The sequence below is a fragment of the Phoenix dactylifera genome, chromosome 18 (assembly GCF_009389715.1).
Source record: "Phoenix dactylifera cultivar Barhee BC4 chromosome 18, palm_55x_up_171113_PBpolish2nd_filt_p, whole genome shotgun sequence".
NCBI lineage: Eukaryota > Viridiplantae > Streptophyta > Magnoliopsida > Arecales > Arecaceae > Phoenix > Phoenix dactylifera.
In genome coordinates this window covers 6,744,643-6,758,876 of record NC_052409.1, presented here as the reverse complement: position 1 = coordinate 6,758,876, position 14,234 = coordinate 6,744,643, and the positions used below count along the sequence as shown (strand labels likewise).

The following is a 14,234-nucleotide window of genomic DNA, read 5'->3' as shown; positions in this document are numbered from 1 at the left end:
ACAAGAATAAATTAGGTATTATTCTTCATAAAAACACCAAGGATGGCCGATAACCTAAATTAAGTCCGGTTAGCCATACGAACATAAGTAAACAAATACTTCTATTTTAAGTAATCATTGCAAAGAACTTGATCATCTTACCGATCATACTTTAAACAAAATATTTCTAGAACATCCAATATGCATGTAACAACACACTCTAACTTTCATCAAAAGAAAAAAAAAGAAAAAACAATGCAGGCTAACTTGTGCCATTAATCTTATCATGCCAATCATGTGGTCCAACCTAAACCCAAACTTAAGGACCAAGCATCTCTTTTTTTTTTACGTAAATATGAAACTGTCCAGGGGCCTTCATGCAAAGTTCTCCTTTTTATATTACAAATTAGTTCTTTTCAGGCGCTTCCTCTGAAGAGAGCAGTCGCTCCCTCTCCCCTCCCCTTCTTCTTCTCTCTCTCGCCCTGCGCTCCCTCTTGCGGTGGTGGAGATCGGGGGAATGGGAGTAGAGGAGGATCGGCGGCGTCGGAGGACGAGATCGGAGCTCGTATCAGCTTCCGCTTAGGTTTTCTGTGCGTCTTGAATTCGTTTGTGGGGAGGAGATGGGGAGGCGATTAGGGCTCGTGGCGGTGGTGGCGGTGGTGCTTGCGGCAGCGGTGTCGGCGGCGGAGGGGAAGAGGCGGCGACACGCGTATGCGGCGATGATGTACATGGGAACGCCGAGGGACTACGAGTTCTACGTGGCGACGCGGGTGATGATGCGATCTCTGGTCAAGCTTCGCGTCGACGCTGACCTCGTCGTCATCGCCTCCTCCGACGTCCCCATCCCATGGACTCGATCCCTGTACGCAATCCCATCCCCTTATTCCCACCGCTCTTTATTCTTATCCCGCTTATTCTCTCGCTTTGGGATTTTTTTACGGTTTTTTGTTCTTAAGGTGAGGTTGCGTCGATTTGGAATTTTATTCGGGATTAGTTGTGATCGGACGGCTGAGATCACGGTTTCGTACAGATTAATTTTGCCTTCTTAAAATCTCGAGCTTTAATGGTTGTTTATTTGAAGGCTTTGGATTCCAGTAATCCACGAAATCGCCTCTGTGCGTTGTTTTTCAGTGTCTTGGGAATTAAATGACTGGTGTAGTGATTTCGTAATTCTGGTGGTTGTAGTGGGGACAATTTTTGGAACTTCTTTTTAAATTTTTTAAAATATGGTGTTATTTTGCCGTGGCCTAAAATCCACGCGGCGTTTTACTCGTGAGTCCAAAGATTTTGACTTCAGGTTTTGTTTCTCCTTTCTGGAAACCGACAAGGATATGCTGCTATTTTGCGGCTCTGAATATACCCCTGGTTTTCTCCAAATTAACGGAAATGCCCTTTCACGAAATATGATGCAACTGGGTGGATAAATCCCCTGTTTGCGTGATAATAATTGGGTCTAATCTTACCGGTGATCATTTGATTTGGGCTTGAACCCAAAAATCTTAATTGTTTGAAATTTACAGCGTCCATAGATTATATGGGATATGAGCCGAATTAGTATAATTCCTTGACATAACCAAACATGTTGCAAATTTAATTAATTGTCTCTTGTGGTGTTAATGATGATTTATGCACAGTTTTTAATTAATTCTATGTGGGTTGTTGACAATTGATAACCCGTGCATGTTTTTTGTTTATTTTTTTTACTCATAAGCTAATAATTATACAATTAATTGTTATATTCTATTATATACATTTACCTCAGGAAATATATTTATGCCAACAATTGGTGGCTTAGTTGGTTGGCACATCACTTCTAAAAGCTTGCCCTTCAGAAGATCCATGGTTCAAAACAACTAAACAAACCCATGTTGGTCTAACCAACAAAACTCGATCTTACAGAATATATAAAAAATCCCTACTCAACTTCATTACAGATATGTTACATGCTTAAAATATATGTGTTACTTCACCACTGTGTTCTTGATCAGTGCAACTTATAATTAGTATTAATTCTTATTAATATTGTAAGATGAGAAGATAATTCTTATTATCCATGACTCAGAATTTTCAGAATCAGATTCAGAATTACTGTTTTAAGTTCCATTTGGATCTGATTTGTTGCTGATCTATATTAACAGGAAAGAGGATGGTGTGAAAGTGGTTACGGTGGAGAACTTGAAAAATCCATATGAGAAGCAGGACAACTTCAATTCCAGGTTTAAGTTGACACTGAACAAGCTTTATGCATGGAGCCTAGTGGCGTATGACCGGGTTGTCATGCTCGACTCCGACAACCTCTTCCTTCAAAGAACCGATGAGCTCTTCCAGTGTGGTCAGTTCTGTGCTGTCTTCATCAACCCCTGCATCTTCCACACTGGGCTCTTTGTTCTTCAGGTGCAATGTTCCCTTGCCACTTGCTTGCTTTCCAGTATGTTCTATCGAAGAACTTTAAAGTTCGCTGCCCTTTGAATGGATTTTGGATTGTCAGAAATAGAGCTATTTGGATGTTCTCTTGTGGTTGGATTATACTGTTACGTGCTGCGTCTTTGCTTTTCTTTTTGTTTTTCTTTGAATGGAGAAGAGGGAGGGCGATCATTCCCCACAATTTTTTGAAGAAAGCTTATATATAGTATAAGAGAGGAGAAAGGAAAACGACATTAAGAAAGAACTACAACAGAAGCAAACTTAAGAAAAGGACTCGGGTCTCTGAAGGCTTTGCAAGCTGCAAGACACACTGTGAGACCAGCTGGTGGCCTGCCTGAGCTTTGGCAACACAAAGGTTACCCCAAAGATGAAATGATTGAAGCAGCTTGTTCAGTGATAATGGTAGATATGTTCTGCAGAAACATGCGAGCATTTCTTTTTGTACAAACATTCCAGAGCATTTCTTTTTCTACAAACATTCCAATACAATGTTGTGTTGCATCTTGTTAATAACTCGAAAATTAATACCTCATCTGTGAGGACCCATGCGGGCGTGTGTTTAGTCCCACGTCGATTATTCGCTGGAAAGATTTTGGGTACTTATATAGGATCAAGAAACCCAAATAATATCTTCCAGCTAGCCATTTTGGGTGAGGTCCTAAATTGTTACATCATTCTTCAGGCATTCATCTATCTAAAGAGACCATTACCTTTGCACTCTTTGACATCTTTCAATTCCTTTTGTTGGAGTCTTATTCAAGGTCCTCAACATGGATTTAGAATTTGACCTTTGATTGTAATAACTCTCAAGATTGATTCCTAAAACCACATAACTTTCAGATTTGATCCCAAAATTACAAGGAAACCCATTCAGTTCTACTTTGTTGCAATAGCATGGGCCCTTGCAATAAAGTTTTTTGTTTTCTAAGATTCTCATACTAATTGATAAATTGATGGTTTCTGCTTTTCATAATAAAAACTTTCCAGTCCATTTAGTTTTGTTTCCCTGGACAATTGGTTTCCTGCATATGTCAATATTGTGCTCACACCTTCTATGGACTTCGTGCCCTGCATGTTCCGTTGAGAAACTAATTTGTGCTGCTTTGAATTCTCTGATACAATTTATTCTATTGGAGCTGCAGCCTTCAATGGAGGTCTTCAGAAGCATGTTTCATGACTTAGAAACTGGACGAGAAAATCCAGATGGTGCAGATCAGGGCTTCCTCACCAGCTACTTCCCAGATTTGCTTGACCGTCCAATGTTTCATCCACCTTCCAATGGTTCCAAGCTAGATGGCATGTATCGCCTTCCTTTGGGATACCAGATGGATGCTTCCTACTACTGTAATTACCATAACCTAGCCTTCTTGTTTTCTCCCATTACCTGATAATATATGTCACAGAGACAATCCTTTGGGCTTTTTACTGCTACAGATCTCAAGCTTCGTTGGAGCATACCATGTGGACCAAACAGTGTAATTACTTTCCCTAGTGCACCATGGTTGAAGCCATGGTATTGGTGGTCTTGGCCAGTCCTGCCTTTAGGCTTTTCTTGGCACGAGCAACGTCGAAAAACTCTTGGGTAAGTCACAAGCCTCATAATCCTGCAAACTGTCAAGATTTCATGGACATGTACATTAAAGGCTATCACTGGTTGTGATTCTGGTTTTTGAAAAGACGCATGTAATGTGATTAGGAAGGGAACATGACCAGATTGCTAGCTAAAACATGCACCATGCAATGCTTTATGGAGCTTGAAACCTAACATTATGTTTCTGGTTTTCCTTCACATATATGTGAACAGGTACAGTTTAGAGTTGCCGGTGATACTGATCCAGTCTGTACTGTATCTTGGGGTCATGGCAGTTACCCAGATGACACGGCCCAGCTTGTTGAAGCTGTGTTACAACCGGCGAGCTGAGAAGAGGAGCTTCACCTTCTCACACACCATGATCAAGGTGGCTGCTTTATGGTCCATATTAGCAGCATACACCATTCCCTTCTTCCTGATCCCTCGTGCCGTGCACCCGTTTCTAGGCTGGTCTCTCTACTTGTTTGGCTCATCAGCTCTAGCTTCTATAGTAATCAATCTCTTCATGCTCCCACCAGTCCCTGTCCTTGCACCCTGGATGGGGATCTTTGGTGCTCTATTTGTTATGGCATTCCCTTTGTATTCTGATGGTATTGTCAGGGCCTTGTCATTGTTTGCCTACGCCTTCTGCTGTGCCCCAGTTCTTTGGGGTTCGTTGATGAGGGTGTTGGGCTCCTTGCAGGTCCTGTTTGAAAGGGAGGCCTTCTTTCCAAAGCTAGGAGAGCCGTCATGGCCACCACGATTCAGCAAGCTCTATTAAGAGAGATGAGCTATTATCCATGACATGAAGGGATCTGATCGACTAATCTTATTCATGATCTTATTCGTGCTAACAATTTTGGCCATTCTTGTGCGTCAGCTGTGTATTTGTGAATTGTTGTATTGTTGTATTAGTGCTGCCAGATGGCAGGGCACTTAGGAGGGGGATTATTTACATTTTATTCATTTATTTCCCCTGTTGATCCGTTGACTTTGGAGTAGGTTGTTGGATTGATCTAGTAAATATCTGCTGTAAATTAGCATTTTTCTATTGTATGTTGCTTTTTTTGATAAATATTATTTAAGATCTTTTTCAAAAAAAAAAATAGCTAAAACGTATTATTTAAATTTCTTGTTCTTATTATCAATAATTAAATATATATTTTAATTAAAAAAATCAAAACTATTATTTAGATGCATAACCAATGTAGAACTAAATACATGTATAAAAAAAAATTGAAAGTTATTATTTGGCCTTCTCATTCAAGCCAAAGATCTACATTCAATCAAATTTAATCATAAATACTATAATTAGCTTAACGCACCTTTATTATAGTATTTTCCACTTTAGATAATTATAGACTAGGTCTATTTTGATACCATTTGCAGCAACCCAAAATTCTATTCAAAGAGCAGCGACCCAAAATTTTACTCAAAAAGACTTAACAGATGATATTACAAAATTATTTAATTTTTTTAATTCTATCTAAGCATCTAAAATCTCTCATAACCAAACGCACGCTTGTATGAGGGCTCATAGGTTTAGGTCTAATTTGAGTTCATGGATTAGTTGTCAGGCCAAGTTAATTGTTTTAGGACTCTGGCATTTCATTCATCAGCATGATATTGGATCCATCATCTACTTGTCCTGACCCGCCTGCTACCACCACTATCATCCACAGCACCAGTATGGGACTTAATACTCCAGTTGCAAGCGCTGACAACTGAAAGGCTGCTAGTTTCAGCATCATGCATGATCATGCAAATTCTTCAGCTAGACTCATGATAACTTGGGTGATATGGTGCATGGTCTCGGTGGACCTTGTAGACTACAATCTTCGGTACGTCATCTAATAATATTTAGAGATTGCATTCTAGATATTCCTCCTTACACTGGACAGCTACAAAAGTTGTATTATTACAGCAGAACCCTGAGAACAGAGGATTAATGCTGTGTTCTTGACACATACTATCTCATTCATTAGATGTTATGATGCAGTTCCAGGCGGCAGCAATGGCTCGTACTCCATAATGCTGGGAATAGGGTTCAAGCTTTAATCAGGGACTGGGACTCCAAGTCGAAGCGGAGATTTTCCCTTCCCATATGTGAAGGAACTCCATTTTCAAGTAAAATTCAAGGGCTCCTTGAAAATAGTAAGGATGAACCAGAGAAGTGCTGCATTTTTTTTTTTGGATAGAGGAAGTGCTGCTCTAGCTGGTTTCAGATACATGCGTCCCATGCCGCTTGAAAAATTCGCGAAACCCGTATGCACTTAGGTCATAGTTAAACTGCAAAGAAAATGAAAGGGGAAAAAAAATTACCAACAGAACTGAGAAAGCAGATATCCTATAACATTTCCCCACACAAAGCATGAATGATCCTTTCTCCATCAGCCTACATCCAGCTCTACAGTAGATCTGGGCTCAATTCATACCACATCAACAACAAAAGGACAGATACCAAACTCCTACAAGGTCAAGTACAGATCTGGCAGAAGAATTGGAAAACTTGCTCATAGCGGACCCAAGTAGACATCCTAGTTCAAGAATGCGAGCGTAACCAATTAGGCAAAATTCCAACTTAGAGGACCCTGGGCCCCAAGTATTTGGACCTTTTGATATGGTACTTGAAATAATGAAAATAACCAAATCAACAAGGAAGTCCCCTGAATATTCTCGGATAGGAAAACTATTGAGAACCCGAATTCGTGAGCTATATTAGCTCGAGTACTGTAGCTCATGTGAAAGACCTTAATAATCACCACTAGGCAGGGAAGAAATCTACTGCCCACCAACAAGCACACATGGTGACTTGTAGGTCTCTAGAACATCAAATGGGTACCATGCTAGGTATTATTATGAAGTAGGTTCCTGAAAGTATAACCAACCATAAGTGCAGGAATAAACCAATATATCAGACACGAAGGGTCTGCAATTTTATTTTCTGGACTAAATGCATTTGTTACGAGGTCTCAGGAAAATATCATTTTCATATTAAACATCAATATAAAGATGAGAAGGTAAGGCAAGATCACAAACTTACAGGCAACACTTTGACTGAGTATTTTTTTATATTGGGATCCACCAATTTTCCTTGGTCAGCTGCCTGATCAATGGTAAGAAAGTGAGAAGATAAACAGATGATGACAGAATTATGAAAGCATAAATCTCATCATCCAACCAAAACAAGCTGTCTGAGCAAGGCGACAAAAAGAAAAGGTAAATAAAACTTGAATGACATTATCTGACCAAACTGTGCTACATTATAGTTGGAACTAATTCAAGAAATGAAAGAAGACCTGGGCACTAACAGTTGCACCCCTCCACTCAATGGGGGAGGTTCTGGGCTGGTCTTGTGTGGTGCATTAACCAAGGATTTGAACCTAGGTAATTAACCCCATATCCCCCCCCCCCCCCAAAAAAAAAAAAAGAAAAGCAAAAGCAAAGATAATATATTTATAAAATTAGACCTAGTCGCTGGAAGCAAGCAAAACATCAGACATATTTATAAGAAAATCTCTAGTACTCGTACCCTGGTCTATCTAACACAGGAAATATGCTTACAGGTCAATAGGCCTGGATTATCAAAGAATGGGAGAAGCATCTATATTTTCCTCAGTAATTACACTAGATCAAAACCAAAAGAACAAAAACTGAGTAAAACAAAGGCTACCTGCTCTGGGCTGTGATATATTTCAATGAACGGATACTCTTTCCTTTGCCTTGCAATGCAAAATCCTGGATATTTGGGGCACTCAACCTAGATGGACCACGGAAAGAAATGGTAAGTAATAAACTACTATTTTATAACCAACCATGGAACGAAATGCTACAAAACTTGATAAGAAGATACTAAAATACACCAAGGACACTTATCAAAACTACCAAGTAAATTAGCCACTATTTCATAACTCATTCATAAATCTAAGCTGTTTGGCAGGCGAACCGTAGAAGAGTACTAAAGCATGTCAAACTAAGGAAAATTCCTGACAAACACAATATATTTGATCAAGCGAACCAAAACGAAGTCTAGCAATTGTGGTCAGCCACCAGGACAAGATATGAATGAATTAGACACACATCAACCACCAGGGCACTTATCAAATTCTTGGTTGCAACTTCCAGATATTGGGGGAGCATTGCAATAAAACAATGAGTTAAGCCCACCATAGTGATGTTAAAAACCAGTTTTGCTGTTTTCTCATCTTAATCAATAATACAGGAACTAAATTACCCTTGTAAAATGTCAAGTTTCATGAACCCTAGAGTTAATTTTGAGATCCCTATCTCCATCTTTCCCTCTTTCAGAATTGACATATCCAATTTCACAAAACACATGATGGATCCAAACAAAATCTAGACTTAGGGGAAAAGAGAGATGTAGTTTTCAATCTGAACCTAAGCCAGCAGGCTCTCATCAAACATAAGCATGAGAGAACCATGTACTGGAGGCCAACTTCTACAACCCACCACATCAAACCAATATCTTCAGCAAGAAATCTCCTCTTTTTTCTGCCAATCAGCATCACCAAACAAGCCATTTTTTTATTTGCACTGCCAAAGCCCACTTCACAATGCAATGCATCTATCAGTTGAAAAATTTTAACGTCAAATTTCACTTGTCATTATATATTTAAAAAACCTCCCCTTTCAACTTGCCCACATTATCATAACCAGAGGGAAGCAGAAACAGCCAAAGTCAACATCATTTGTTGCAATAAAGGAGAGAAAACTAAGATAAATTAAGTTAATCTGGAAGTTGAAAGAGCACAAGCAAACTAAAGAATCTAATAACTCGCACCACATTATATAGAAAGGGAATAGTTAAGAGGCATTCAACATTCTAAATTTCACGGATACAAAGGGTGCCTGACTTAACAGAAAATGTATAAGCATTGCCTATGAAGAGCCCAAGTTTTGAAAGTAAACCAATACCTAAAAGATGAATGAACTGACTACAATAATGTAGCACATCAAACACTATAATCCTCACAGACCCGCAATCTGGACCAGATTAACTTTCTCCATTGAGACTTCAATGCTACTAGGGATGTCAACTAACAAAACCACCTACCTCCAGCTTATTTGGCCAAAACTTTGGGACCATAGAACATGCCTTTAACCCAGTCTAAGCAATGTTGATCAGAGATAATACAACTGAACAACTGATGGATGGTATATTGTTAAGCATCTGAGAAATTTCACATTCGTGAACAGGAAATTACATGTATTGAAGTGTTTGGAATGCAAGAAATGAAAGAATATCATAAACTGCCTGAAAGCATAAACTCCCATTATGTCTTGATATTCCTAAACAAAAAACAAAGATCTTGATACATAAATGCAGCCAAGCAAAAAAGCAGCACTGGCTAAGTTAGGTAATCGGTGGAAATGAAGTATAAAAAAAACAGCATTATGATATAGGATAATATTAATATTCCCAACGAGCAAGCTATAAAGAAGAATAATATTGATATTCCTCAATGAGCAAGCTATAAAAAATGTCTAAAAGTAACATATGCAGAACTTGCTAGATAGTAGTCTTACACGCATGAATTTTATATGGGGATAAAACTCAGCAGCGGCCTCCTCCAATACTCTATCGAGATGCTTCGTATAGGGAACCCTACAATAAAATATGTAAAATATGCATCAAGCTACAAAAATAAGTCATATAGTATGCCAATGCATGCATGCAGTACTACAATTTCCTGCATTTACTGGATTTGCACACCAACCCAATGAATTGATTACCTCCAAATCCTTATGTTCATAATACAGTTACTCTTTTGATTGAACATCAAGGGAAAATGCCATATCCAATTGATGCAATTTTCTTATCATGTCATAGGCCAGTCCAAAACCCTCCTATCAAGAATTAGTTTCCAGTGGAGCATTAATTAAGGATTTAGTTTAGATGCTGGTGGAAAAACTGGATATAGACTCACAGAGAGGGAGGAGGATCATTCTTTTTTCCCTTTTCTTTTGAATCCAGTAGTAATCTCAAGATAAACTAAATAATTAACATATACAAAATAACCTTATAGTAAATGCAACAACCACAGGATGGCCTTCATGCAGAAGCTGAACAAACTGACGCTCTGAGGTAAAATGGATAACCCGCGAAGGTCCAATATCCTTTGGATATCCAGTGTAATACCTAATATTCATCAAGATTCAGAACAACATTAGAATAAAATTAATGTATAACACTAATTAAATACATCTGACAAATGGTCAACTATGTAGTAAGCAGCATGCATAAAGGCATAAACTTCAACGAGTGCCAAACACTTAGACTCAATTTGCATCAAATTGTTTATCGGTAAATAATCATTTAACAAGATGCAGTTACATAACCAGATGGTATACAAGATGGTAAAGGGAAAATGAAGAATGCAAAATGCATGTTACCAGGAAGAAAGGCTGACAGCGACCCCGTACCTTTTCTCAATATAAATTCCAAAAAAGTCATTACAGGTTAGAGGATGTCAATTTTTTTAATACAAATTGGACATTTAGAATATTTTATGTCATTGTTGTACTCTGTAATTACTCTTGTTGATGAAAAAAGGAAGATTACAAGATGTGTTCCACCAAAGAGCCTTGCACCAAATAGCATAGTAAATGTTTACATAAAACAAACAAAGTGCCTAAGGAAGTTTTTGGATGTTGGGCTCTTGTATATAAGCAAACAAATTTAGTATAAAGTAACTCAAACAAAGTGCCTAAGGAAGTTTCTAGAGACCCATGGCTAGGTTTACTTTTACGTAAGCTTAACATGCAACAAGATGCCAATTGTGATTAAGAGTTTTTTGCAAGTCCCAAACCAGATGTCAACTGCAAAGAATTTTGGGCATTGAAGGGCAATCCCTGGAATCCAGGAAGACAGCTGATGAGCAGAAACACTAACCTTATTAGTCATCTGGATTAAGCTCATGCAACCGAGCAGAAATCCCCCATGGTCTCCCTAGGCTAGTAAATGCTTTAAACAAAAAGGAAGACAAGAAATGTTGATATCTGCTCCTAACTAACATGGATCCTGACCTCGGATGCTTATTTGTTGGCCGAGCAAAGAAAGTAATGTAAAACTGTCCCCTGCAGCCCACACCCCCCTCCCCCCAACACGCACACCTCCACCCACCAAATGAAGCATATATGTTACTGTTCTATGCGCAAACCTGTTAATTCAATATGTTAATTATGATGCCTGTGATACTAGTGTGCACATGTATGTTTATGTTTGATAGGTGGATGCTTATTAATTAATACCAGTAGTTAATCAAATATGATTAGATATTTAAAATGTCGATTTATACACGATTTCCTGACTCTGGTTTTGAATTATGGAATGCTAGTTGTTGTCCACAATCCAAAGAATTAGATATTATGTAAATGAAATTTATAGATAAGCTTGCGTTCTTTATTGAGATCATATTATATAGAAGCAGTCATATTAGCTTACTAGTAATATCGTATATGTTGATATTATAAAGACCTAAAAACCTGACTCTTTCTAACTTGTTTTGGAAATTTGATTGCTGCACATGAAATCAACCTCTATATTTTGATTCTTCCTAGTCAAAGCCACCCATTCCCTATTTAGAATTGTCCATTTGCAGCTGCAAAAGGCACGAACCAGTTTCCAGTAAACAATTCCCAACTCATTTCTATTTTCCTATACTGTCAGACGTTTATGTAAAGGTGATATTTCCTTACAGGACCTTATATTTTAAGATTTTAAACAGTCCACATCACTAAGCATCACTACTAAAGCATCCCCATCATCGGTTTGATTATCACCACTAATAACTAAACAGCACAAGCAGCAATAAGGAGAAAGAATATATATCGAAATATTGAAAAATCATGAAGCATACACAGTAAGTTATAGAGAAATCAAAAAAAAAAGACCATGCAACTGATGCATAAAAATTCAGCACTATCACCATATCTTAAGTACAACAAACACATTTTCTTATAAAGCAGTTCTAAAAATTCATCATTTAACGAGATAACACCAAGATATGCACAAGAAAAATGGATTCTGGATTCCCTCACTTGCTGGTCGATCGGAGATGGGATAACATCCGATCAAGAAACGACTGCTCCCCCATATATAACAATTGGAATACCAACGTTACCGAAAAAGAGATTTCTCTCCAAACTATCCTGCAAATAAATCACCACACTGTCATGAAGCCTGGAAACAGCTTCAAAACAACAAACTGAGGAAAATTGAATGCAACATGACAAGGCAAATCGGTTTCTTTTCCCCTACAATGTAATTTTAGCTGCATCAGGCAATTTACCAATCCCATAGTCATTATAGGAAACTCGGTTTCTTCTTCTCTCTTCTTCTTCTTCTTCTTATTCTTATTCTTATTTTTTTTTCTTCCGGCATCCTCTTGCCAGATCTGACCCGCGGGGACCGCAAGGCCCTACCCTCTTCTTCCTCTTCTTCTGTGCTCTTCCTACATCCCGGCCTTTTGCCGGATCCCGGCCATTGCCGGTAGATCTAAAGGAGGAAAAGGCAGAGGAGGGGGTGAGAAGGAGGCGGAAGTCCTTACCTCACTCCGACGAAGTGCTGCGCTCCCGATCGGGGAGGAAGGAAAGATCTGGGGTTTTACTTTTATAGCCCCCCCAACCGTTCCCTTGCCCCGCGGCCGTTCAATGGACTCGCGGCGCTCCAATAGCCACGTTTTGCCTTCGCTTTCGATCCCCCTCTTCCGATCTTTCCCTTCATATATATATATATATATATATATATATATATATGAATCAAAGCCGGCTGGGCCTGCCGACTTTGGTCTAGGCCGGGCCCGCTGCCCTAATTCTTACATATTTCATCGAAATTTTTTATTCTAAAAAATTAATTAGGAATTCTTTTCAAATTTATTGTGAACACGAATTAGGTTTGACATCCAACTTTATATCTTACTCATATGATCACAAATTTGAGTACCATTTAAATACGAATTACACATAGATTTACTCGGCATAAATATGAAAGCAAAATGTTTAATCTTTTATCAATTTTAAGAATTTAAAAAAAATTAGAATGGATTAATTGAGAATCCTGCTCCTAGGAATATTCCGGTCAACTAAGTATATTTTCCTTCCAACCCACATGCTTTCTCACATATTTTCTTTTTGTGTGCTTCGACTCCATAAGAGATGGTTGAACGGTGGCCGGTCATGCCCAAAATTTGCTCTGAGATAGGTGACATTTCTCCTCTCTCTCCAAATTATCTTAACTAAGATTTAGCCATTATTTTTGAACTTATTCATATGAGCTAAGAGCTAGTCTAAAATATTTCCAAAAAATCTAAATATAAATTCTTTTTATTTGAGATTCCAATTCCTTGTTGAGAGAATTAGGTATTCCATTAAAGTTTAATCTTTTTTTCAAATGCGTGAGGCATGGAGAGATTTGAACATTATAGAAGTGCATAAGGTGCACTTGTTGCTTAGTTTGTACCTGGCTCAATGTGCCGTGCTAGCCTATGGGCTCAAAGAAGATGCCATTTTGGATGCCAGTGTAACATAGGTGCCCCATAGCCACACGAAGCCTTGGCTGTCCATAAGGAGAGATCAAGATGATGCTCAGGATTTCATGTACATGGAGTGAGAGCCAGCAGATCCCTTGCCTGATGATGAAAACCACGTAGTGCTTCCATCTGTAGGCAAAAAGATGACCACACTAAATGGAACGTTAAACTAAGCAGGTATATACTTTATAAATAAATTCTTATGCTCCTGCTACCTCAAAAATATTAAAAAAAAGGTCCTCCTAACTTCATAATCACCATGGCCTTATCTTAAATTTATAATGTTATGGTGCTTTGTCGAAATTTCAGAGCCTGTCGCACTGAATCACACTACCAAATGACTCGATTTTGTGCTGGATTTGTGTCTTCATTTATCCTATTATCTGTCACCAGCTTCTGCAAACACAGGACAGGACTGGACTGAAGGTGCAGCAAACAAGCAAACACGCTTCTGCCAATAGATGATTACCAGTTAGATCATCAGCCCACAATTCTGGCACAAATGCAATAATTAAATCGAGGTCGATTGTCACAACCGAGGGCCTTATTCAAAAAAATTTGTCAAAAAGGTATTTTTTGAGTTCTTTAGTCCTGTATAAGTATCTAAAATTTTTCCGGTGAATAATTGATATGAGACTAAATGCACACCCGTACCGATCCTCATATACTTTTTTTCCATTTAAACCATGGTATTTTCGTCAGACTAAGGA

General features: G+C 38.5%; 2 protein-coding genes across 5 annotated transcripts; one reads left to right on the top strand and one right to left on the bottom strand.

The window, feature by feature from the left end:
* The first annotated feature begins 205 nt into the window (after window positions 1-205).
* Window positions 206-5,024, top strand: LOC103710708 (putative glucuronosyltransferase PGSIP8). The gene is made up of 5 exons (XM_008796581.4): window positions 206-841; window positions 2,118-2,373; window positions 3,546-3,747; window positions 3,838-3,985; window positions 4,208-5,024. The coding sequence occupies exons 1-5, from the start codon at window positions 600-602 to the stop codon at window positions 4,752-4,754; spliced, it is 1,395 nt and encodes a 464-aa protein (XP_008794803.1). The 5' UTR covers window positions 206-599; the 3' UTR covers window positions 4,755-5,024.
* Window positions 5,025-5,800: 776 nt separating this feature from the next.
* Window positions 5,801-12,685, bottom strand: LOC103710706. Of its 4 annotated transcripts, none has more exons than XM_008796576.4 (7): window positions 12,544-12,685; window positions 12,035-12,145; window positions 10,014-10,133; window positions 9,521-9,599; window positions 7,647-7,733; window positions 7,017-7,079; window positions 5,801-6,262 (listed from the first exon to the last, which is right to left on the bottom strand). In XM_008796576.4, the coding sequence occupies exons 2-7, from the start codon at window positions 12,088-12,090 to the stop codon at window positions 6,185-6,187; spliced, it is 483 nt and encodes a 160-aa protein (XP_008794798.2). In that variant the 5' UTR covers window positions 12,091-12,145; window positions 12,544-12,685; the 3' UTR covers window positions 5,801-6,184. The 4 variants fall into 4 exon arrangements, with proteins under 4 accessions (XP_008794798.2, XP_008794801.2, XP_008794799.2 ...); XM_008796579.4 differs by having other exon boundaries at window positions 12,035-12,140; window positions 12,544-12,615; XM_008796577.4 differs by lacking the exon at window positions 12,544-12,685 and adding an exon at window positions 12,255-12,534.
* Window positions 12,686-14,234: the final 1,549 nt, after the last annotated feature.

Coding starts and splice junctions, on each gene's coding strand:
- LOC103710708 (XM_008796581.4), top strand. CDS start 600: ATGGGGAGGCGATTAGGGCTCGTGGCGGTGGTGGCGGTGGTGCTTGCG. Junction 2,374..3,545: donor CTGGGCTCTTTGTTCTTCAG/GTGCAATGTTCC, acceptor TTGGAGCTGCAG/CCTTCAATGGAGGTCTTCAG. Junction 3,986..4,207: donor CAACGTCGAAAAACTCTTGG/GTAAGTCACAAG, acceptor ATATGTGAACAG/GTACAGTTTAGAGTTGCCGG.
- LOC103710706 (XM_008796576.4), bottom strand. CDS start 12,090: ATGGGGGAGCAGTCGTTTCTTGATCGGATGTTATCCCATCTCCGATCG. Junction 9,600..10,013: donor GTTGTTGCATTTACTATAAG/GTTATTTTGTAT, acceptor ATTTTATTGTAG/GGTTCCCTATACGAAGCATC. Junction 6,263..7,016: donor ACTCAGTCAAAGTGTTGCCT/GTAAGTTTGTGA, acceptor TTTTCTTTGCAG/TTTAACTATGACCTAAGTGC.